This window comes from Manacus candei, unplaced genomic scaffold (assembly GCF_025592945.1).
Source record: "Manacus candei isolate 608988 ecotype Guabito, Panama unplaced genomic scaffold, ASM2559294v1 h1tg000005l, whole genome shotgun sequence".
Taxonomy (NCBI): domain Eukaryota; kingdom Metazoa; phylum Chordata; class Aves; order Passeriformes; family Pipridae; genus Manacus; species Manacus candei.
Window position 1 is genome coordinate 24896229 of NW_026138053.1, and position 25456 is coordinate 24921684.

At 52.0% G+C, this 25456-nt stretch overlaps 1 protein-coding gene across 5 annotated transcripts in view; it reads left to right on the top strand.

The window, feature by feature from the left end:
* Positions 1-25456, top strand: part of ASTN1 (astrotactin 1) — a 58949-nt gene that overhangs the window by 645 nt on the left and 32848 nt on the right. For 4 of the 5 annotated variants that reach the window (XM_051793645.1, XM_051793634.1, XM_051793640.1 and 1 more), the window contains exons 2-5: positions 19710-19897; positions 23172-23565; positions 24347-24493; positions 24931-25050. In XM_051793645.1, the coding sequence (XP_051649605.1) occupies positions 19710-19897; positions 23172-23565; positions 24347-24493; positions 24931-25050 (849 nt within the window). The remainder of the gene's footprint in view (positions 1-19709; positions 19898-23171; positions 23566-24346; positions 24494-24930; positions 25051-25456) is intronic. The other variant, XM_051793625.1, reaches the window with a different exon arrangement.

Below are 25456 nucleotides of genomic sequence, written 5' to 3' on the forward strand. Positions count from 1 at the left end.
GATCCATGGCCACCGGCGACTTGTGCTGGCAGGAGGCCCACAGTCAGCTCCCAGCGTGCCCAGCTGGAGGTGAGGGTTTCTGCTTTGTCTGCCCCTGAGCAGAGTCACCTTTCCTGCAGCTTGATGGAAAAATACTCGGGTGCCCAGTGTATCCCAGTCTGCCTGTGTGTGTGCTGCCTCCAGCACTCCTGCCGCCAGGTGTTGGGCTTTGGCCTGCTCACATGGTCTGGGTGGTTCCCCCCTGCTCTTCACCCACTGTATGAGGCTCATCTGCCCTTATCTCATGGACTCCTTCAGCTTTCTTCCACTAAAAAAAGCCAACAATTTGCTCCTTTGTTTATGCTGGGATCAGAGCGAGGCCTCCACCCCTTGTGCTCAGGGATATGCTTCCCTCCTCACCATTTGGAACAAGTCACTGAGATGTTTAATTTTGGGTGACATTGGTGCAGAATACCAGTTCCTTGCCCACACATAACCTCCCGCCCTGGGCAAATGCCACCAATGCTTTTGTAGCAGACCCACGGTGGCTGTGCCACCTCCTGCAAGCCTTGTCCATCTGTTGCTCCTCTAGTAGCACCTTGGGTGTCCCATTAAGTTTTTAAAATGCCACGCTCTTTTGGATGTTGGCCCAAAAATGAGGCACTGTGTGTTGCTTGATGTGATGCTCCTCTCGATGCTCCTCTGTACCACCCTTGTGTGTAGTGGTGACCCCAGACTGGGTTTTCTCCCCAGCAATTCATCGCCTCCATGGCCTCTGGACCCTTCCATGTGCTAAAGAACCCCAGTCCTGGATGCTGGGTGGGCTTGGGGCAGCTCTGGCTGCTGAGTGGGCATCCCCCTTCTCCTGGGAGGAAGGCAGAGGCAGGCGAGGGGCTGCTGATGCCATGGGGGAGGTGTGCGGGGACACCCGGGGATGTTTTGCTGGAGGCCAAGGGCCGTTTGGGGAGGGGGCCGCAGGCTGTGGTGCCCCCCTGTCCCCCTGGTCCAGCCCTGTGCTGCGGGATGCTGCAGCGGAGGCCGGAGAGCGTTGCTGTGGCAACAAGGCAGCAGCTCTGCGGATGCGGGGGACGCCGGCATGGCCGCCAGCCCTGCGCCACCTTGGTGCCCCAAAGGCCACCCAGGCTTGTGCTCTGGCCCCCTCAGACCCGATCCCGAGGAGCTGGACCCCGATGGGCCCCAGGGCCTGGGGCGCTGCCAGTGGGGAGCATCTGGGCGGGAATCGGGAGGGGGTCCCTGGGCACAACCCTGGCTGGTGCTGTGGGATTTCCCCAGGGATTTTTCAAACCCATGAGGATTCGCTGGGCTGTGCAGTAAAGGACCCTGACAGCCCTCTGATGCACCCATAGCTTGCACTGATGGTGCTTGGCAGGGTTTTGCTTTTGCCTCCTTCTGCTTTCTGCTGCCAGACAAATGCAAGGATGACTGGCCCCGTGCCAATGCACCCTGACGTCCTGGTGGTGGCTGGGCTCCCCGGGACTTTGCAACCTGGGACACTGGTTCCCCAAGAACCTGGGCATGCATGGGGCTGTGCCAGCCCCCAGCAGGCAGGGGTTTGGGCTGTGGAGACACAGCAGGGATCCCAGTACAAGTCTTCCTGCCTGGAATGCTGGGGCTGAGGGCTGAGCTGGCAGGGTACCCTGTACCTTTCAGGCTCCCTATTTGCCAGGGTTTTGGCTTGGTGACTTCTGGGAAATGCCACGCTACATCTTCCTCTCTCCTGTGAAAGAAGAGCTTGCTTTGAAGCTGGTATGGCCCCTTTGCCATGTGTGGGTGTTATTGTTGTTGTGCTGCTTTACCATGAGTGGGTGTTGGTTTTATTATTATTAGAATCATTATTATTATCATTATTACTACTACTGTTAGCCTGGACACTGGCATGGCAGAAGCTCTGAAATGCACAGGGGTCTTGCAAGACCCAGACTTGGTGATTAAGAGGCTGAACCTCTGGAGCTGGAGAGCCCTCAGCCCAAAAATCCCAAGAGCATCACTGTGCACTCGGTGGGGACATGGTCAGATCAGTGTATGGAACTGATGTGGGTGGTAAGTTGCGTTTCCACAAGCCCTTGTGCATGGGCTGGGGGTATGTTTAAACATCCTTCCAGGAATGTGGCTTCATACAGTGCTGCTTGCACCATTCCTGGCAAACACCAGACCCATTTGTGCCCACCTCGTTGAGCTTGAATGTGTCAGAGGGCTGGATAATCCCCACACCCACTCTGAGCCTGGTCTGGTTCCGTGTCTGAACTGGGGGAAACTGGGCAGCTGCTCCTTCTCCTCTGGTGTCTTTCAGGTCCAGGGCTTGTGCACAGGGAGCAGGTTCCCAAGGGAAAGTGAGCTGCCTCCCAGTTGGCAGAGTCTTGGACCAGACCCAGGTGCTGCCCCCCCCTCAGGGAGGGCCTGGGTTTGGGCTGGGAGCACCAGGAAGTGCTGCACAGAGGCTCATGGCAGTGGCACCTTGGCTCTGCCGCATGGGCTCTCAATCAACTCCCCCAGGGGTCTCCCCATTCCACTGTTTCCCCACAAAGAGGGTGGGAGCACTTGGGGAGGTGACTGCAGCAGGCCGGGATCATGGCAGGGGAAAGGGTGAAGGGAACAGCTGGAAAAGGGTCTGGACTGGGGAGCCCAAGGGTGGTAGGCTGTCATCCCACTCTGATGCTGTCTGTCCCCCTCAAATTCTCCCTAAATAATTCAAGAGCTTTCAAGCTTGGCCAGTGTTCATGGACACTGTTGTGAGTGGTTCCCCTGCCTTGGTGGCACCTCCCTGCCACAGCAGCCAAACTGATGGGCACATGGGTCAAGGTTTTTCCCCCAGCTAGAGATGTGCTGGGGTGTTTGGAGAACGGGGTCTTTGGAGAGCCACGTGTGGTGCTTGTTAAAAATTAAGTGCCAGGAGAGGTGTGTGTTGAGCGAGGCATCCCAAAACCAGCTCTTACTCCTGAGCCCTTATGACTCCTGATGAGATGCTCTGGTAACGTAAATTAATGATGAGCTCTAACTTTATAGTTATCTTAACACTAGAGGGTGAGGCATTGCTTGCTGCCTGCTTTCCATGTGCCTGATTTAGACCTATTGTGGCCATCCTTGTGCCAGAGGTGGGTGTGTTGAGTGTGTTGGTGCTCAGCTCTCCTAAACATTGGGACCCTGAATCTACTTGTGTATTCTTCCAAAAGCAGAGGGACAGTGTGTGGGACTGTTACCTCTGGTTTAGGAGGGGAGTAGACACTTGGGCAAAGCTTTCTGCTGCTTTGTAGCTCTCTTTGTTAATGAACAGAGAGAGTTTTAATTGCACTGGCTGCCTTCCTGTGCACGTGCTGCCTCTCTGAGGAGCAACTTGGTGCTCCTACCCATAAACCTGCCTTATGTACCTGTCCTCAGAGGGATTCTGACAGCATTTCCCTGTTTTGCTGTGGGTTTGCTGAATTTTCAGGAAGCACCAGTTTTCAGGTGGGAGCCGGGATAGGGCCACTTGCTGGTGCACACCGAGCTGCCTGCATTTAAAATCTCCTGGTTTCATCCTGCTTTAAACCAAGGAAACCTTAATTTGGAATGGTTGCCTTTCATCTCATTTTGTGTTTGTTGCATTAGCTGTATTTTTTCCTGAAGGGAGGAAGCATTTTGCTGGCTGGTGCCCATTAAGAAATGCTAATTTGCAGCTCAATATTCCCTGTCTGCTCACCTTCACACCCCCTTCTTCCTCACTGCTTGGCTCGGCGGCATCCAGCCACATTTGATATGTCATTAACTGGATTCACAGTCCTGCAGGCTGCTAATTTTTTTGGGCCCCATCCTTCTCAGCTTATAAAGCAGTGAGAGGGGTATTTATGAGCACCCTGGCCTCCCTGGGGCTCGGTGGAGATTTGCGATGCAATTAAAAACCGCGCCAAAGACGGTGCCTTTGACTCCTTTGCCTTCTCTGTAGTGCAATGAATGTTTGAAAAGTGAAGTCTTGAAATACCTTTTCGAGTGTAAAATTGACTTGAGGAATGGGAAAGCGCAGCTGATGTGTTGAACTCGTGCTTTCTGGATATTTCAAGATCTTGAAATGCTGGGTGTTTTTTGCATCCTGTTTTTTTTTTTTCCCCTGAGTGTGGAAGAGCTGAAGGAGATTTTTCTGCCTCTCCAGTTTCCAGCCCAGCTGCTGTGCCCTGAAATAGGGCAGTGCAGCCCCTCACCCCCGACTTCCCACTCCCCATCACCCTCCTGGGAGCCTCAGCAGCAGAGGATGGGAGACGGTTCTTAACTTCAGTGGCTTTAATAGATTATCATAAACTCCAGCATTAATACAAGCTGTCAGGATTTCAAATTATCTTACTTTTAAATAAAATAGATCCCTTTTTAAATACAAAATCAATTCTAATTTTTTAGAGGGGTGAGATTTTTCAAAGGCGCCGATGAGCTGGGCATATTTAACTGCCCTCGAATATCTCCCTGAAATATCTAACGAATTTTTTTTTTTTTTTGTTAAATCCTAGCTAAGCTTTTTGACTGTGACTTCCCTGGGTTAATAGCAGGGTAGCACAGGGGGTTGTGGGGTTGTGAGACAGATCACAGTGGGGATGTTGGCTGCTGCTAATTGGGACGACGGGCCACCACGGAGCCTGCCCGCCCCGGCTCTCCTTCCAGGCTGCGCAGGGACGCGGCCAGATGTGACACCCGTCGGCTCTCATCCTCATCCCACACACCTCCCCGCTGCTGCAGACTGCAGGACACGGTGTCCTACCTGCTCTGTCCTCAACCCCCAGCTCCTAAAAGGCCCTGGAGGAGGGAAGCAGGAGCCGAGGGGCTGCAGGGTTGCATTATCCCATTTTTTTTTCTTTTCCAATTCCACGTCTAGTGAGAAGAGCATCCCAATGAATTTTTTTCCTCTCACCTGGATCTGGATGCTGGTTGTGATCCCAAAGCTGTTGGCATGCGGGGCAGCCCTTTATTCCCAGCTCTCTGCGTTAGGAAAATGGTTTTTGGGGTGTTGCAGTGCCAGTCCCCAGCTTGACTTAATTCCTAGGGGAGACAGTGGCACCCTGGCATCACCACCAGAACTCTCCTTCCCCATCACAGGGACCAGGACATGACAGAGGGCTACAGCAGAGCTGATCCCACCATGGGACCCACAGCATCGCTCCAGTGCGAACCCTGCACCTGGAAATAGGTGTAATGGTGAAATAATGAAGCCAATATTAAGAAATTCTTAAGTACCTAGAGAATAACCAAGTTAAATTATACCAGGGGAGCTCAATTGCCTTGCTTAGATTGATTGAATTACTAAATGAGCCTGACTAATGGAATGGAGTGGATATATCGGACTTTTACTCAAGATCCTGAAATAATTTCTCTAATAAGATTGTGAGCCATTAATTGAACTTGGCTTTGATCCTGGACACTGTCGCATGCTCTGAAACCCGCCGGTGTGATCTATGTGCCTGGCCAGGGGGGAGGCTGCTGTCATCTTCCTGCCGGCTGGCTTGGAGGGCAGCCAGGGAATTTGCCTCAGGGGGTCCCAACCAGGAGCTGCAGTGGGGAAGGGACTCCAAAATGCCCTGTCCCAGCAGCCTCCCTGCCCCTTGGCAAAATCTGCCTTGTCAGTGGGATGCACTGAATTCCCTCCTGCTTGGAGTTTATGTCTACTGAAAATCCATGAATGTTATGTTCTTCCTACATCCTCCTGGAGTGATTGCTGCTGGTGGTGGGGCATGATTGTAGCATCCAGAGTGCTGCTGGGTGTCCAGTCTGCTGTGGGAGATGTTTATCACCAGGGCCTGGGGGCTTGCAGAGCAAAGCAGAGAGGGATCTGTTGAGGGGATGCATCCTGCCCTGGAGCACCTGGTGGGACAGGACAGGCTCATCTAACAGCAATATCTAATAGCTTACTAATAATTGGGTGCAAATTGCTGGTGGGACCCCATTCCAGCCCTTCCTCTTGACCATGCAATGTAAACCTGACCTCTCCACATCCCTCTTCCAGCTGAAGGATGGGGCCAGAGGGGTGAGCCACTGGAGCACCGAGGGCACCCCCATGCTTGATCACACGCCCTCCTCCAGGCAGTGCAGCCCAGCACCAACTTCAGCTACAAGCAGGGGCAGCCCTTAAAACCCCATAGCGGGGTGGAAAACGCTGCAGGACAGCTGGCAGCATCCCAGGGAGGAGCAGGGAGTCCCCCATGGCGAACTGGGAGGTGATAGAGTCTCATGAGGGAGGCACAGGGTGCACGTCCCCATCCTTATGGGCACCTTGTCCCCATGCTGTGCCCCATCGCTCTTGCTGGGCACAGAGGTTTCAGTGGCACTGGGGATGCACAGGGCCTCTTGTATATTTTTTCCTTAGCCAAGGGGGAAAAAAAGTAAGAAATAAGGATTTCGTCTCTGGGAACCCGTTGCCACAGCAACCGTGCATCCAGCTGGCTCCAGCGGCAGCGGGGCTGGGAGGGGATCTCGCTGACCCAGAAAGCAGTGGGGGGAGTGGGATGTGGGGCTGCTTGGCCTTTCAGGGGGGGTGTCAGGGTCTGGCAGGGCAGGCAGGGAGCTCAGCCAAGGGGGCTGCAAGGGGCCTGGTCCCAGGTTTCAGCTCCCTTTAATCGCTCCCAGCCTGAGTTTCTCAGCCCACCTCCAGGCAGGGATGCTCAGACTTGGTCCTGTTCCTGCCCTGAGACCCATCCCAGTTTTGGGGCCTGGGCTGCCCCTGTGGGTGCTCCTCAAAGACCCCCGAAGCTTTGTGGCAGGTTTTACCCCCTGGAATTGGCTGTGGTTCCAGTGGTGGAGGGGACTCTTGGGCAGCCACACTCTTCTCTGATGCCACCATCTCACCCCTGCTCTTCTCTCCATGTGCTGGTAGCATTTGCTTCTGGGCTGCATCCCTTTTCCTACCTTTTATTTTATTTTATTTTATTTTATTTTATTTTATTTTATTTTATTTTATTTTATTTTATTTTATTTTACCTTATTTTATTTTATTTTATTTTATTTATTTTATTTTACTCTGTTCTGGCTTATTCTGGTTTATTTTATATTCTATTCCTTTTTGGTTTTTTTCATGGTTGCTTAGCCAGCTAAACAGAGGCTCTGAACTCATCTCTCTTGGATCCTTGCTGCAGAGCAGTCCTTCAAATGAAGGAATTTTTGCCTGTGGGATTAAGGCAGTGCCTGGATGACGACGGCTCTGTCATTTAAGACTGGTTGTCCTTTTCCTTCCAAATTGCTGGGCTCTGGCTTCTCTGCAGCAGTGGCCGGTGGCTCACCCCAAGCAGCAGCTGGGGGATTTGTGTAGATCAGGGAAGATTTTTGATTGCCAGGTTCTGGCTGTCCCACTGTGGCTTAATGCTGAGAAATCACCCAGAGGAGAGTGTGCTCTGCTCCTGTGGGAGTGTGTTGGTATTTCTGATCCCATTTTCCCGCCCTGCAGCTGGGGGGTGCTTGGGATGGAGGCTCCCCCAGAGCTGGGCTCTTTGGAGCCTGCTTTAGGGCGTGGTTAAGCTGACCCCACGCTTTGCTTTGCTGTGAGGTCTTGTTTGCTCCTGAGACAGGAGTCTAAGTCTGTCCCCTCCATGTCTGCAGAGCCTGAGATCCGCTGGGGAATGGGCATTTTTTTACCATTCTGAATCAAAGGGGAGTAAAGGATCCTTGAGCTGGTGGTGGCACATGTGTCACAGAAGTTTGGGGTCTGCAGCCCTGATGCAAGAGGTGACACGGTCCCTTTTCTGGCCGACCCTGAGGCATTTCAGTAATTAGGATGACTAATGAGCGCAGCAGAGCAGCAGCTATGGGGGATGCAGAGGGCTGGCTTTGCTCCCACAGGGAGCTGATCCAGCTGAAAACTAACCTGGTGGAGGAAAGAAATTGGAGAATCATAGAACCATAGAATGGTTTGAGTTGGAAGGGACCCTAAAGACCATCTTGTTCCACCCCCTGCCTTGGGCAGGGACACCTTCCACTAGATCAGGTTGCTCCAAGCCCCATCCTAGCCTTGGACACTTCCAGGGATGGGGCAGCCACAGCTTCTCTGGGCAACCTCTGCCAGGGCCTCCCCACCCTCGCAGGGGAGAATTTCTTTCCAAGGGTTGGAAGAAGGGTAGGAGAAGGTGGCAGAAGATGTCAGGGAGACTGCCTGTGATCTCGCTTGGCCACGTCACTTCTGCTTGGCCTGGCGAGGGCTGCACTGCCTTGGGAGTGTTTCCCAAATCAGGTCAGTGGTCCAAGCGAAACCACAGCCTGGCCGCCTGAGCCCTTTGGGATGGAGATCTGCCTGCTGGGCAGGGTAAACCAGGTGCAGGTAGGACCTTGACCTTAGTTTTTGGGAGCGGCACCCCCTTTTCCTCTCTCCTGAACCCTTGCCCTCCTCCCTTGCCAAAAAAACCCAGCTGCGATGTCACCGTCACAACACAGCGTCTTCCTGGGAAGGCAGATATTAGCAACCCCGAAATATCCCCGGGACAGGCTCTTGTGTGATGGGAGACAGTTACCATGGAAACCTCCTTCAAATAAAAAAAAAAAAAGGAAAAAAGAAAAACCCACGAAATTTAAAGCAGCCCTTGTAGCTCAGAGGAACTGTAGACCTTATTATGGGTTTTGGCAACCCCCCTTTTTCTTTTATTTGTTCCAGCTAAAAGCTCCGGGAGACAAGGCAATTAATTTGGCATCCCAAGGGGAGTGAGAGAGGGAGGGCACGGTGCTGGGAACCAGTTCCCTGGTGCATCCAAGTGCTGCTGCCCCACAGCCATCAAATGCCCTCTTGTAACAGGGTTGCTCCAACACAGAGGAAGAAGCAGGGTGGGTTTTTAGAAGAGGTGTCTAAAGGCTTAAAATAACCCTTTCTAGCTCCATAGGTGGAGGGTTTGGGGAGGGATTGGTGTGAGTGGAGGGTTCAGGGAACTGCAGGAGGGGTGAGGATGTTGGAAAACACCACAGATTACAGGTCCAGCATGGGGACGGGTGGCTCAGCGTGTGTCGGGGGGGTGTCTGTACGTGGGTGGCAGTAGAAGGTGGTGTCCTTTCTCCTGCAAGAAGGAGCAGGGGAGCTCCTGCATGGATCAGTCAAACTGGCCAGCTTTGGTGGGGAAGGGGAGATGCTTGGGAGAGGAGACATCCCACTGCTAAATTTTCTTGCCAGAGTCTACTTGGCAGCAGTGGCTGCAGGGTCTTTAAATTGCTGCGGTGCTCTCAGCCCGTTTGCTCCCCTAATGATGTCCCCAGTGTCCACAGCCTCTGGGAAATCTCCTGGAAGCCTCAGGTTTGGACTGGAGAGCCTTTTATGCCTCCCACTGCCCTGGGCTGGCCCCGAGCTCCCCTGAGCGCTGCTTTCCCAGCGGTGGTTGTGCTGGTGCAGAGCTGTTTTCCCAACCTTTCCTGTATTGCTCAGCCAGAAATAGCTGGGCTCTTCCTTCTGCCACTTTGGGAGGGCTCTGGAGAGGAGCAGGGACGGGACTCAGAGCTGTCACGCTGCCGTGGAGCTGCTGGCTTTCCTGCTGGCCAAGGGCACAAGCTGGGGAGTTTGTCTCTGCAGACAGGACATGTATGGCCTGGGAATTTGGGGGGGGATTATGAATGTCTCTGCTGGTGCATGACCGAGGAGCTGCAGGGGTCTCGTCCCAGCTCGTGCCAAGGCGCAGCTTTAGTGGACTGGGATGTGTGTCCAAGCATCTGCAAGCAAGACAGTGCCTGAAACATCCTTCCAGGGAAAAATGAAAGCAACTTTTTTACTTCTTCAGCAGGATCTGCTCTCCTCCTGGGTGTGCTGTGCTCCTGGGGTACCTGAGAAGTAGCTCAGCCCCTGTGGTGGGTGGTGGGAATGCCTGTGAGCCAGGGAGGGGAGTCAGCCTTGGAGCCAGGCTGGCTTCCACAGCTTTTATTATCATGTTTCCACCTTTTCTTGCTTTTGGAGTGAGGCACATCTCTGGTTAACAGTTGGAGGACTCAGCCTCAGCCCCAGCATCCTCCCACAGTCCGTTCATGCCTGTCAGCACAAACTGGAATGAAGGGATGTTCTGTGGGCACTGGGGCTGGAGGCTGAGTGAGGGATGTGGAGGTTCCTGGGATGGACCTGGTGCAATTCTCACCATGGGATGGGAGTGGTGTGGGCAGCCTGGGTTGGATCCAACCTCCTTGTAATTAAAGAGCTGGGAAGAAGGGATTTCACATGCTGGTGGATGAAAGGCAGCATGGATGTGAAACACCAGCATGCCAGGAGCAGGGAAGTACTGGGGTGATAGAGGGAGGGCAGGAAAAGGCAAACCATGAGGAGGGAGGAAAGGCACAATGTCAGGAGGTAGTAAATAATGCAGGAACCAGGCAACAGCCAAGGGGCATTAGGAGCAGTGATGGCAGAGCCTCTCGCTCTGGGTGTGAGCCACAGCATCCTTGGTGCCTTCTTTAGGCTGTTGGACACAGAGCACAGTAAAGTGCCTTTTGGAGCTAATCACAGCAGGAATTAATGGCTGTTTTCACACCAGGTGGCAGCATCCATGTCCTGGGAATAGCACTGCAAGGGCTGTGTGTTCAGTGGGCTTCTGGCCAAGGGAGGGAGGAGGTGGCAGGAGGAAGTGGCAGGATGGCTCGTTGAGCCCTGGACTCAGCAACAGCCAGAGCTCGCAGGGTTAAGGCAAAGATTTGGCCATAAATGCAGCAGTTTGCAGTTACTGGTGCTCAGAGTCCAGCAGGGCTCTTAGCTCTTGAGATACTGAAAATGCAGCTCACTCCTCACCTTGATTTGATTTTGTTTGCTTACAGAGATGCTGCTTATTTGCTAAAATGGGCTGCTGCTTCTCTGGTGTAGGAGAAGCAAGAGGCAGCAGCCTCTTGCTCAGAAATGTTCCCTGGTCATGGTCATGGGGGTGCTGTCCTGGCCAGGGTGACTCTTGGCAATTGAGAGGGTTGGAGCATCATGACTCCATCCCCTTTTTTTCTGACCATCTCAGATTTTAGCACTGGGCTAAGAAAATCAGTAGATTTTCCTCCTTTTTCTCTTCTCGTGCAAACATAAGGGAATTTTCTTCCTGTGGTTATGACATTGGGATTTCCTCTTCCCTACCAAGGGTGCAAGCCCTGCCTCAAAAGGCAGGCAGGTAAATACAGGCAGGGTCTGTGCTGCTGTGTGATGGCACTGAAGCTGATGGGTGCTGAAACCCAAGAGCAGTGTTACATAATTCGGACTGCAATGCAGAAACTCTTCCTTAATTTTTAATTATCCGATTGCCGCACGTACGTAGCCCTCAACTTGGGACGTGGAGTTGGCCCGTGGGCACGTGAGAGGGGGCTTGGCTGGCAAAGATGACAGGAAACCCTTCCCTCGTGTTCCTGTCCCTCGTGGCACGGCGGGAAGAAGTGTATCCCCATGGCACCGAGCGGGGCTGCTCTGTGGGGGCTGGAGAGGATGCTCTGCACCCGCCACAGGCACCGAGGGACGTCCCACTGAGCAGTAGGAGAGGGAGGTTTCTCTGGGCTGCAGTGATAGAGAAATGGGTGACACCCTGGTCAGTTTGCATCCAGATTTCCTGCAGCTGCTGGTAAAAGAGCCCCGAGTGCCTCCCAGGGTGGGTTTGTTGGGATGCGGGAGAAGCAGTGAAGGAGCTGTTGCAGACCTCAGCTGTGAAGCACCGTTTTTCCCCTCCCTGTTTCTCTCCCTCTTTCAAATTCCCCCTCTGCACTTTCTGTCCTTCCTACAAAGGCAGCTGCCTCAGAGCAGCTTAGGCTTCAAAGTTCCCAAAATAACAAAGGTTAAAATAAATTAAAAAAAAAAAAGGGTCGCTACAAGATCGAGTCAGTGCCCCACTTGCACCTGGGCTCAGAGCTTCAAAGCAGCTGCAAAGAGCCCCCCACAGTGTCCATGGTCGGGCATCTCAATGCTTGTGGTCCCATCTTCGTCCTCCTGCAGTCACAGGAGATTTTGTAGTAGCCAGGAAGAGGCTGCAGGTAATTGAAAGAGGTGGGGGGTCCAACTGCTTTTGTTGTATGTGGGGGCAATTGGAGAAGGTCTCTCGTGAAGGAGAAGGTTGTGGTGGTGGTTGCAGCCCCAGGGCCGTGTCCTGTGCCCATGAGCCCTGTCCCCTGGCCGAGTGCGTGGGCAAACAGCTCCTCTGAGCTCAATGTGGTGCTCTGTGCCTCTGCTGGCTCTGCTGATTTATATAGATCATCAATATGACAATTATATACACCTGCAGGTTTAATTACCTCCATTTTTGTCAGGCAGCGAGAGATTTATGCCTCTCTTCAGTTCCTGTAAATCTGAAACAAGCTTGACTAGACCCAAAAGTCCTCCCATTGATCACCGTGCACTGGCTGGTCTCTGGCCCTCTTGACAATCTCTTCTTTCAAGAGTGATAAATTCAAGATGCACAGTTAACTTTTTCCCCTTCTACATCTTTCTTCCTCCTTCTTTCTTCTTTTTGTTTTTTTTTCTTTTTCTTTTTTTCATTCTCACTTTTCCATCTTTCAAAGCCTCTCCACGAACTTGAAAATGGAGCTTGAAGTCAGGTAAGAGCTCCTAAGGCACCGAAGAGTTTGTGGTAGCAATATCCCTTGCCTGCCTTGTCCATCCCAGTAGAGAAGAGGTGAGGGTTCTTCCTGCCCCAAAAGCAGCATCAGTCCCACCGGGGGAGGTGGGAGGAAGGGGAGGATCACCTCCTGGAAAAGCTCTTGGCCCCGCTGTGGATAAGTGAGCAGACGGGGTTATTTTGGCCCAGTTTACACCTCTGGGAAGGCCACCCTATCCCTCCTGTGTCCCAGAAGACTGACAGGTGCTGGCTCTCCCCCCAGGAGATGAGGAACGAGCAGCTGTTCCCGTTTCCTGTGCTGAGCACAAGAATGCCAAAATAATGTCTGATTTGCCTGACCTCTTGGCCTCGGCGCAACGAGCACTTAAACAAATTAGTGTGCAGGAGCGAGCTGAAGTTTACCCTTGAAGTGAAGTCCATGTCACGGCTGTAATGCCTCCCCCCACCTCCCCTGCCAGTCCCACCACCATAGCCTGACCTCTCCTGTACGATATGCTCCAGTGTCCTGCTAAGTGCCTGGCAGATGGGCTGGAGTGGCCGGCCATTACCTTCCCTGCCAGCCCACGATGGATATAAATAGGCCTTTGCCCCCCCGTGAAAATTGCTGGCTGGCTTGGAAAGCTGAAGGGAATCTTGGCAAGCGCCTTGGGTCTGTAGGGCCTGGCAGCACGGAGGGCTGGAGTTGGGACAGGGGGAGTTGTTGGCTGGATGTTGAGAAGCTCTCTCAGTGTGAAGGAGCTGCCCTGGGGTCTCCCTCACTCAGCGAGGCGGTGCCTGGGGGAGCAGAGGGTCTCAGCCTGTCCTTGAAGGGACGTGTGGATGTGGGATGCATTCAAGAAGGGTGGTCTGGGTAGCACCTGGCTAGCTTTGCAGTCACCCTTCAACCCCAAGAGACTGGGCAGTGTGGGGACAGTGGGTTGTGGTCTCTTGGCATCTCCAGCCACAGCTGATAATTGGGGAAAAAATGTTAAAACCACAGCATACCTGTATACAGTCCTTTCCCTGCTGCAGGGATTTCCCAAGCTGGGAGGTGCCTCCGGGCTCTCTGGCTCAATAGCTGTTGGTGACTCTGTCTTCCCTGAATTTGATTCCTTTCTCAGGCTTCCCTACTTAATGCTGGTTGAAAAGGAACCTATTGTTAGTTTTTACATGCCTAATTTTTGCAAAGTGAGAAAGGATGAATAACCATTACCTTTCCCACTGCTCCACAGGCCTGCTGATTTTATAGGCTTTTATCATGTCCCTGCTCAGTTGTTTGCTTCCTTTACTGAGGAGTCCTAACACAGTTGGCTTCTCCTCTTCACAAGGCTGTTTGCAACATCTCATCTTCCTCGTACCCCTCCTCCGAACCTTCCCAGCTTTGCCTCCTCCTTTTCGAGATGGTTGACCTGAATACCACTTGCAGGATTCGAGATTGGCTTCTTTCACCAAAGTTGAATTTCACCTGCCCACTTCCTTGCCCGCTTTCCACCAGCAACTTCACAGCTTTAGCTTTGAGGAGACTAAATTTAGCCTTGGTGACCAACTTTGTCGTTCGCTTCCTCTTCCAGAATGTTTCTTGAGCAGCCGAGGTCCTGACAAAGATCTCCGTGGGGCTTCATGGTAACCTCCTTTCATCGAGAAAAATAACCTCTCACTCCTCCCCCAACTGGTGGGCTCCAAGAGGGCTTTCCCTCTTATCCCAGCCCCACTTTGGAGCTTTGGGAAAATCTGAGGGTGGATTTTGACAAGAACTCTTTGAAATGAGTCCATCACCCTTTACAGCGTTGGGTGACCCGTATTTACCCACCTACCAGTTCCTCTAACAAAGTGTCCAGGGCAGCAGCGGAATTTACTGCTCTTTAATTTCCATGATGCACGAGAGCTTGTTTAAGAGGTTGGGGTCTCCTCTGCCGGGTTTTGCTTCCCCAGTATCTCACCCTTTTGGAGTGATGGTGATTGTGCTGGTGGAGTTCAGCAGCTCGTAAGTGAACACCATCAGAGCCGAGGGGTTCATGCCTTCCATCCCATTGGTTTGCTGGGAGATGATTTGGCCAGGGCAGTAATTTTCCAGGAGCTTCTTAATCATTTGGGCTCTTTCCATGGAGACCTGAGTTCCCCTCTGGAAGAGGTGATGTGATAGCATTGCTGAGTGGGATATCAGCTACAAATGTGGTCCTTTCTGGAGTCTGTATATCAACCTCACATCTATAGGCTGTTGTCACACATTCTCTTTATTTTACTTTTGCTCACTGTCGTGTGGGGCTTTGGGGTTTTTGTTTTACATGAGTGTTGTTCCAGGAGGTGGATTTGGTCTCTCTTCCCACATCTCCTCTGTAGTTCACAGTTATGGCAGATGGGACCAAACTAACAAGACAGGAGTGGAAATCAAACACCAGCGAACATCCCAGTCTGCTCGTTGTTTTTTCCCAGCTTTTGGTCAAAATTGACAAACGCGATGGAAAAATAACCTTGGAGGGGATTTTGGGCAGGTGTGGTTGGGCACATCCTTAAGGTCCATGGGGAAGAGCAGGGCAATGGGGCACGCTGTGCTGTAAGGTCGGCAGCTGCAGAGCAAACCCAGTCGACTGAGACCCATTAGTGATGAATCAGTGTCCTTCTCTCTGGAAGCGGTCGTGCAGCACAGCGTCGCTCCCAGGGTGACGGAGGGGTTTGTTAAAGAAAGGGATGAATTAGGGCCGTGGCATATTTGGGACAAAAATCCCAGTTCAGGCGGGGCTAAAGCATGGCTACAGCTTTGAAATGCAACTCCTTGATGACCTTCCCAAAAGCAAAGGCACCCTATGTTGCGAGGAGACACCTGGTTATCTGTCAGCCTTGCTACGGCTTCACGTGTGCCAGCCTCACGTGCAGACATCATGGGGGGATGATCTCTCTGACACAGCCAGAGAGTGGCTCCAGGGAGGTCACCAGTGCCTTTTCCTTGAGCCTTTATGTTCTCCCGTATCTATGAGTCTTTTGGAAATTTTGTCCCAGGACTGAAGCAGGTTCCCAATATATAAGATGAGATTTATGTTTGCTGGTATGGAAAAGCTGGATTGTCTTGGAAAGGTGAAATGACCTACAGAATGAGCTGGTTTTCCTACCTCAGATGGGAGGCAGCGAAAAAAATAGCAAATAAAATATGGATAGTCAGTGATGAATGTGGGGTTTTTTAACAGGCCCATAAAAACATGAATATTACACCATGAGTGATGTGTCACTAAAACCCTGGAAGTATAAACGAGTTAAATATCAGGATAAGCATTTTGACATCTGAATTGATAGTAATCAAGGCCTGAGGTGACTCATGGTGGGAAAGTCTCCTGAGTCTCTTCAGACATTGGAGACCCTTGCACAGGAGTGCAAGACTTGCTTTAGCTGAATTTGAGCCCTTTAAAGGATTTGTGAGGTTTAGACATGGAGCAAAAGCCTTAGCTAATGGGGAACTTAAATAAAAACCCAGTCAGGTTCCAGATGGAAAATAAGCCAGGTCTAAATGTTAACAAGGAAATACAAGTCCAAGTCAAAATCCGTGCTCTGCTGTATGAAATGAGTCTGTGGAGACTGGCATTATGGCAGAGTTGATTTGACTTATTGGAGGCACCTATTAGTGCAAAACACTTCCAAATGGAGAGGAAAATTGTTTTGCTGGGTGTTTTTTTCCATCGAAATGCTGACATGAGGTTTTAAGGAGAGCTCTTTTCTTTGTGTGCCACGATGCCAGGGCCCAGTGGGGAGGTGAGTACATGGAAATGGGTCCATGTCAGCACTGGGCTCCTGGGCCATGGTTTTAATGTTGCACCAGCTCAGGTGCAGAATTGGGCTGTGACAGAGCTGTTGCCTCCCAAAATTGGGGGATGCAGTGGTGTTGCCTCCGGAAGGATTGGGTTTGCTTTGGGTGGGACGGCTGTCCCTCGGGAAATGAGGTTGTTTGGGATAATCAGTATTGAAGCAGGTATAAATCCATGCACCTCCAGCACCTTCAGTCTGGTCGTTTGTCCTCTCCTCAAATCACTCCTCCAGAACCTTTCCTTCCCTGTCCCTCCCCTCACAGATGGTTTGGGAGGGGAGCAGCCACAGCTGTTATGTTGAAAGCTTCAGCTGGGGCCTTTGGAGGCTGCTGCTCCTGTAGATATGAAGGACCTGGGCCACGTTTGATTCCAGGTGAATGCAGCACAGCCTAATTAGTGGTCTCCTACTGTTATTAACCTCTGACTCAGGCAGGCTATTTTTTAACAGAGGTGCAAGAAGTTAATACTCGTGCTAATGGCTTCCTATCCAAGGCCTTAATGAAAGCCACAGAGGGGCCAGGCTTTTCATCAGTATCCTTCAAACTTTGAACTTGAAATTATCCTTTCCCCCTGGGCTTTTTTTTTTTTTTAATTTTTGGCTTTCTGCTTGCTTTTCCACCTCCTCTGACCCCATGGTACAACCTGGTCAGGAGAGTTGGCACCTGCCAGTCCCGTGGCAGAGCTGACTCCCTGTGGCATCCAGATAAATGGTCCCAGCTGGCTACATGGGTCACCATGGCATCTCCCACCAGGTGATGAGATGTCTGCTTGGAGAGCAAGATAAAAGTGGAATGCATTGGACTGGGAGAAGAGGTAACAGAGAAATGCTGTGTTAGGGAGGAAGCTTGGGCTTGTCTTGGTGTTGCTGGAACCAAACTCCATGAGAACTTCAGAGGTGCAGGAAAGCATTTATATGTGTAATTTTTTCAAGTAAAAATGGAGTAGGATTAGGGCAGCTGACGTGTTGCTAAGGCACTTGAGGAGAGGAGGAGAAGATCCAAGGGTGAAGCCCATTCATCCAGGTGCTGCCTCAGGAGCCCTTGCCCAGGGCAGGAGCAGTGATGGTGGAGCAGCCTTGTCCTGCAGTGTGATGAAGAGGTCACAGCCTCCCAGTTTGGGGTGATGGTGGTTGATTTTTGGGGTGTTTTCTTCTGTCTAACAAGCATTTCTAACTTGTGTGCAATGTGGCTGCAGGATCATGTCGTGATGTCTGGTGAGAAAAGATAATGCACCCAGGCTCTGTGGCTGGATTCTGTTCTTTTAAAACAAGAATCCATTTTTTACTGGAATACATTTTTCTTTTAAAAAATAAGCCTGTTTAAATAAAATTGAAATTATGACAACCTATTTTAAGGCTTAAATTTACTATAATCTATTAATCATTTAAATAACTTCCATCAAGGATTTCTCCTCAAATATTAATGAGCTGGAGGGTGCTGCTTTTACAATGATATGTCAGATCAGGGGAAAAACATCTCTAACTCTAGCTTTCTAAATGTCACAATGTCACATTCTTAGTATCTATTATTTTCACTCTTTACAATGGAGCAAATGCTGATATTTACATTTTTTCCAAATGTCAGTATGTTGAGTTCCTGTTGTGCATAAAAGCTCTTGCCTTAATTACTCCTAATTTCACATTAGCAGGCAGGTGCAGGGAGAGTGTTTTCTTCCATTTGAGCTGGTTCATTCCAAGTTGAGAAGCCGTGGGGAGTTGGGAAAGCGGGCAAGCTTGTTCCCCCCTTCCAGCCCATGAATAAAGACCAGGTGGGAGAGGAGGAGATGTGCCGTTTCAAACCCTCCCAGCTCCCAGGGCCAGCTTTTCAAAGGGGATGTGTGTCCCTAAACACACGCAGCTCAGCAGTTAGAGGGAATTTCAAAAGTGCTTCTGGCTTCCCGGTGACTTTAACTCCTCTCGGTTTTGCTTCCCGGCGGCACCGCGGAGCGCTCGGCATCCCTCTGCTCGGCATCCCTCTGCTCGGGACACTCCAAGTGCACTGATTACTGCCAGGAATGCGGCCCGTGCTGAGCACAAACAATCTGCCAATTCGCTCGCTGTGGCTAATGTTTCCTTTGATTAATCAAATCAGTTTGGGAGGATGAACCTGGTTCCTCATGCAGATTTTTGCCCCCCTCCTCCCGCCACCATCCCCGGCAGCCGGCTCACTTAAGGCAGCCTAATGAAATTAATTAACAGCAAATTTAAAATGTTGCTTTTTGGCACTGTAATTGAATTCTAGTTTTCATTTGAAGGCAGCGTGAAACAAGCAAAATAAAGATGGTAATTTGCCCGAAGTGAGACAGGCTCTTTCCCACTGCCCTCAAAATGCGTGGCTACGAATGGGATGGAGCGGATGGGTCTGGCTGGACTGTCCCCACAGGGCTGAGGCAGGAGGGGGAGTTGTGCCTCACTGGGAAGCTCATCATGTTTTTTTTTTTTTTTTGTTGTCCCAACAAAATCTGCTATTTTCAGGAAAATTAGCTAATGGGCAAATGGCAGGCTTGAGCTGATGGCTGAGATCAAGGTGGTGTGAGATGGTGATCGAGGTGATCTGGCTGGAGGTGGAGGTAATGATTAAAACGGTGCCCATCTCTCCTAGGGATGGGCTGGTGTGACCCTATCTTTGGCTGAGACCCAGCCATAGGATGTTCTTGAAATTTTAGAGTCAGTCAGGTGAATTCGGTTTGATTTAGCATTTAGTGTACTGGAGCACATGTTGTGTCCCTGTCCTCAGCTGCTCCTCCTGCTTGGGTATCCTCTACTGCCATCACTCATCAGCACAGCTCTGTTGATCTGACCCATTGTCCCTAAACCTTGAAGTTAAAAGCACTTAGGGAAAGTCAGGGTACTTGGGCAGAAGCTGCAGGTACCTCTGCAGGTCTTTGGGCTGAGTCCCATGTGGGGAGCTGTAAAACATGACTGAAGACTGAGAACCTCTGAAATCACCTCAGTCAAAGTCAGAGCTTCAGGTGTGACTGCAGCTCCGTGCATGTCTCGTTGTTCACAAAGGATGGGGAGATATTTTGTCTGCCATAATTTGTGACGTGGTCCCGGTGATCCCATCAGTGCTGCTGAGAAGTTGCTCTGCTCCCAGTGCCTGGAGCTGTGTTGAACATGAGGTGTGTGGGTGAAACCTGCCCAAATCAGAGCTGGAAGGATGCTGCTGGGTTCCCCGCCTCTGGCCCCGAGATGCTGCCAGTGAGTGCTCTCTCCCTGCACCACATCTGGATTTTTGGAGAGGCCTTCATCTGGATTATAACTAGAAATATGATTTCACTCTGCTTTAACCATTTTAGATTGTGGTTTGTGTAGGGGCAGCCATGGCGCTGACAGGAGGTGACCAGAGGGAGCCTTCTGTGTGTAACCCTCGATCCTTCCACCCATTTTTTTGGGAAGAGGGGAATGTCCCCATCAACCCTCTCCTCCGTACTTCCCCCCTGACCAGCTTTGCTTTCGCAGAGATCTCAGGCAACACGGACGACATCCCCCTGGTGCGCTGGCGGCAGCAGTGGCTGGAGAATGGCACGTTGCTCTTCCACATCCACCACCAAGATGGGGCCCCCAACCTGCCCGGCTTCGACCCCACAGAGGAGCCCCAGACCGAGTCGGCAGAGGAGGAGCTGAGGATCCTCCACATCTCCGTCATGGTACGTGGTGGGAAGGCAGCCCCTCCTTAGCTGTCCAGAAGCCTGTAGAAAATGTAGTGGCTTTTGAAAAGCCATTTATATTCCCCATCTGGCTCCAGCTGCCCTAGGATGGGGAACTGAGCCCCCCTTTGGGGGTAGTTGAGATGCCTCGGGCGCCTCTCCGAGTGATGCTTTAACACTGAACTTCTTTAAACCTCTCCCTTAGTTTGCATCACTTTGAAAATATGTTTGCGGGGTGCCTTTATCCCCTGGGGGGGGTGGTGTTCTGTGCTTCGAAGGTCTCAGCCACCCTAACCCAGGGTTAATTCACACTGACTTTGTCAGGAGCCCTTTGCCCGTGGATGGTGCCTGCTGTCCACTGCTCCGACACGCGGCGGGTGTCACGGTGCCACCGGGCACTGTCACTGCCGCTTTTGTCAGCGTGGCAGCCCCGTGGCCGTGGTGTCACAGCGTGCAGCTAGAGCATCCCACGTGGTGTCGAGGTTGGACAGCTCTCCTCCTCCCCCCAGATACACCGAGACGAGCTTTTGATGGCAGAGAAAGGAGGGGTCTGCATGTTGGAAGCGGATCTGTGGTGTGTTGATTGTTTGGGGTTCTTTTCGTTATGCTGGAAAAAATTTGAAGAATCCTACAATTTTTGTGCCACTGGAAGATAATTAGCCGGAGACAATGTGTTGCCGAGGCTGCAAACAGGCTGTTTAATGGTGCCTACCCTAATGAGAGCTTCAATTGCTCTTCCAGATTGCAGCCCCAGGCCGGGTTTCTCCTCCATCATTTGTGCTTGATTAGTCTCCAGGAAAAAAAATAACTGGCAAAGCCACTCCCCAAAACATCTTACACCATTATCTCTATTTTATTGTCCATTCCCAGCTGCTCCTGAGGGGGTGCATCACCTCTGGAGAGCCTGGCCCCACTCTGCTGCTGTGGTCTTGGTCTTCCTGGGTCCTGCTGGATTCCAAGACCAAGGCAGGAGTAACTGGAACAAGGCTCATTATCAAGATGATGAAAAGGATATCTGCAACTCGTTGCTCCCCTACCAAAATGTGCAAATACAGATTGAGTCCTCCCTCTGCCCCTTTTTTCCCATCACTCTCAGCTCCACTCCAGCAGCATCCTTTCACTCTGAAAAACAGAGGTTGGATTTTGTGCCAGGATTCAAGATCACATGGAGTGTTCAAGGCTGATTTTCTTTCTTTCCTGTGTGGTTGCCAAGAGAAGAGATGTGAGCAAGGGGCTGTATCCATTGTGACTGTGGTCCTCACACGGACTGTGCAAGGAGCACTCCCACAGCCATCAGGTGCAGGGCTCCTCACAGCCATCATGTGGGTCAGGGGGAAGACAGAATGGGATCTCTGTGCTCCCATGGAGGGGAACCAGGGGCCTGAGGGGGTGCCCTGGTCCCCTCCAATGTGCAGTGGGTGGAGAACACTTCAGTGCTGGCTTTCATCCTCCCCACAGAGCCTCTTGAAATCTCCAGAGGCCACAGGCAGCTTTTCCTCAGGGACAGTTTGAGCTCTCAGACTATCAGGGCAAAAGACATCAAATTTCAGTGAAATAACTAGTCTTTTTTGAGAACCCGCAGTCACAAACTGAAGCAAATGGGTGTCCACCAAACTCAAGCCTCCCCTGTTTAGCAGAGGCATATGGCAGAGCTCTCTGGTGTGTGGGGGATCTTATGTGCATAGAGAGAGTGAGGAAAAGCCAGGAATGCCCCGGTATTCCTCCCACCAACTTGTCACCCCATCTGCAGATGGGCCTTTTCCCAGGGTGATGGAGAGCTATGACACAGGAGGCCATCTCCAGTCGGGACGGGGATAGCCCCCACTTATTTATGGATCAGAAGAACTCATAGGGATTGGACATGATATGGAATTAGGCTCTGACTTTACCACTAAAAACCTCTGCGTGAACACGGCCAGGCACTTTTTACAAGGGCATGTAGTGATGGATTTAAACTGAAAAAGAGCAGGTTTAGATCGGATATTATTGGAAATTATTTACAGTGAGGGTGGGGAGGCCCTGGCACAGGTTGCCCAGAGAAGCTGTGGCTGCCCCATCCCTGGAAGTGTTCAAGGCCAGGTTGGATGAGGGATAGTTGAAGATGTCCCTGCCCACGGCAAGGGCATGGAACAAGGCGACCTTTAAGGTGCCTTCCAATCAAAACTACTCTAGGGTTCTAGGATTCTATGGTTCAGTGCCAGTTTTCAGCCCCAGCAAGAGATTTCCCCACTTCCTGGCTGCAGACTCCTAGCCAGAAAGAGTGTGCCAGCCAGCCCCACCTTTGCAGATCCTTAATCAATGGAGTTTGTTTGTTCTTTCTTTTTTTTTTTTTTTTGTTTTAAAGAAAGTTTGGAAGGAGGCTCAGAGCGTACATCACAGCTCCATTATCCTGGAAATGAAGGAGAGTTAAACTGTAATGGCCATTAAACTTCCTTTTCCAGCTGCCTCTCCTGCTTCTCATTCAGTAATTCCCTTAATGTTTTATCCTAATGGAGCAGATTATTACTATTATTTTATTTTATCAAGATCACCTGTTGCATAGAAAAGAGGAGGGAGGCTGGAGCCGTGGATGGACACAGAGCTCTTAGCTGGCTCCACATGCTTTTTATTGTTATTATTGTTATTATTCTTGGCAGATTGTGCATAAAGGGCCAGTTTTGGGCTTTCATCTCACTGCCTCCATCTGTGTCCAGTGTGTCTCAGGAGGGCGGCCTTGGGGACAGTGGTGAGATGGCAGGGCTAGGTGCAGTTTTGGGGTCTGTCCCTGTGGAGCAGGAGCTTTTTCAGCCTCTTCCTCCCAAGACATTCCCCAAACAACACTTCAATAATCTGTCTCTCTTGAGCCGTGATCTCCTTTAATCTGTGCTGCAATTTCTTCGGGATGCCCTGGGAAAATCTCCTAAGATTGAGAGTGACAGCACTGAAACCAGTTGGAAATGGGTCAGAAAAAAGTTGCCCGTAGGAGCATTTGCCTGGAATAAATCTGATCTCTCCTTTCAAAGGCGTGTTGCGGGAGAGCAAAACAAAACACGCTTTGCTCTAAATGCTGCTTTTTCATGCCTCGGTGGTGACTTCAAAGCTGGTCCAGCCCGAGGCAGGATCCAGCTGGGAGCGCTTGGCCAGCACCGGGTGCTCCTGGTGCCAGCACTTCCTTATCGGCGTGACCAGGCTGCTCTCGCCAGTGCCTTTGCTTTGGCCACCCCGGGGTGTCTGTGTCCCCAGGGATGGCTGGTGCCGGCCCCTGGCTCAGCCCCGCCCGTGTTTGCGCCCGCAGGGAGGGATGATCGCCCTGCTGCTCTCCATCCTCTGCCTGGTGATGATCCTCTACACCCGCCGGCGGTGGTGCAAGCGGCGCCGGGTGCCGCAGCCGCAGAAGAGCGCCAGCGCCGAGGCGGCCAACGAGATCCACTACATCCCATCGGTGCTGATCGGGGGCCACGGGCGGGAGAGCCTGCGCAACGCCCGCGTGCAGGGCCACAACTCCAGCGGGACGCTCAGCATCCGAGAGACCCCCATCCTGGACGGCTACGAGTACGACATCACCGACCTGCGGCACCACCTGCAGCGCGAGTGCATGAACGGCGGGGAGGACTTCGCCAGCCAGGTCACCCGCACGCTGGACTCGCTGCAGGGCTGCAACGAGAAGGCCAGCATGGACCTCACGCCAGGTGGGCACGGGCTGAGCTGGGTCCCCTTCCAGCCCGTCTTCTTTCTGTTGTTCCGTGCGCGTGTTTTCCCTCGAGCGTTTTCCCTGTTTCTCGTTGGGTTTTCGTTGGGTGTGAGATGTTGGTGCCCCTCAGGAGGCACTTCCACTGCTGGGAGGCCTTGCAGCCCATTGAGAGCAGTCCCTGCTGAGCTGGAGCTTTGAGGGAAAGGACTGTGGTTCCTGTGGCTTGATGAAGAACCAGAACCAGAACACTGTGGCTTCTGAGCTCCCCATAGTGACCCCCTAAAATCCCTTCTGTATCCCAGGATTTCCACTGTCTTTTTCAGCTTAGGTTTTGAGTAGCAAAATTATACATGCCATCAGTGTGATTCAGAGTTAATGCCACCTTCTGAGCACCAGCAGGGATTCTTTGAGGCTTGTTACACACTTGTTCTTTGGCCATAGTACTAACTGGGCCATCCATCTGGAGCCTTCTCAGCTGAGACATGGTTTGGGAAGACCATAGTGTGGTGCTTAAAGCTTTGCAGATTTGGTTATGAAGAAGTGCCCTGAGAGGCTTAGTGTTAGAGCTCAGCTTTTGGCTAGTTTGGTGAGGTGCCAGTCCCCTTCAGTATTTGAGTTGCTCCTGAGGGTGCATTGGGGGCAGCTCAGCTCATTGGCAGCAGCACCCTGATCACCTCAGGATGATCTGGAGAGGGACCCAAGGAAACCTTTCTCTCACCTCCCTCCCTGTTTTAAAATCTTTATCCTGAGAGATTTTGCCTTCAATTCTTCCTGCTCAGGGAGTGATAATGCCAAGCTGTCCCTGATGAACAAGTACAAGGACAACATCATTGCCACCAGCCCCGTGGACTCGAACCACCAGCAGGCCACGCTGCTGTCCCACACCTCCAGCAGCCAGCGCAAGCGCATCAACAACAAAGCGCGAGGTAGGGGGGTCCCCGGGGTGGGTGGGGTGCTCTGGGCTTCCACCCACCCACATTCCAACAACTCACCCTCTCCTGGGATGGATAAATAGGATCAGCGTCGGGCAAGAGCGTGGAAAGGAGGGTCTGGGTGGGGAGACACAGCAAATGTGGTGCCTGCAAGGATGCAAGTCCTGTTGGGGTGCTTGGTTGCAAAGATGCAGAGGGTGTCTGCCATGGTAAATATTTCAGGGTACTGGCACAGCCACGGGGAAAAGGTGTAAGGTAATGGGACGTGTGGCAGGTGGGGGCACGGGTGTGTGAGGTGGGAAGGGGAGAAGATGCTGTCCCTGCCACACCTGGCAGATGGGGCTCCTCAGGGTAAGGCTTTCCCTGAAGGGTTATGTAGGATGCCAAGGCTTGGGGTGGCACGGTGCCAACCCCTCCATGACTACACTCAGTGTCCCCTGCAGCTGGCTCAGCATTTCTCAACCCCGAGGGGGACTCAGGGACAGAGGCGGACACCGATCCCCAGCTGACCTTCTACACAGACCCCTCGCGGAGCCGGAGGCGCAGCCGAGGTGGGTGGGGAGCCGTGACCTCTCTTGCCATATTTGCTGTTGCTTCTCTGCGTTTGGAGACTTTCCACTGGCAAGAGATGGAAACCCAGGTGCAATCCCAGCTGCCGCAGGCAGGCGCCGGTCCCCGCTCCGCAGTGGGCTGCTGCTGCTCTCCGGTGGAGCTTCTCAGCAGAGGATGAAATATATTCTGATGTTTTGCTGGAGGCTTCTGCCGGGCACTGGTGTATATTAATAAGTAACACGCTTCAAAGGCCGGCCCGTGCGTTCCCCGGCTGCTGCTCAGCACGGAGCTGCCGCGGGTTCGCTCCGGCGCCGTGCACACACGAGCTGTATGTGCAGCAGAGCATGGGGACAGCCTCAGTCCCTCGGCAGGAGTCTTGCCCCACTGCCCTGCACTGTCCCTTCA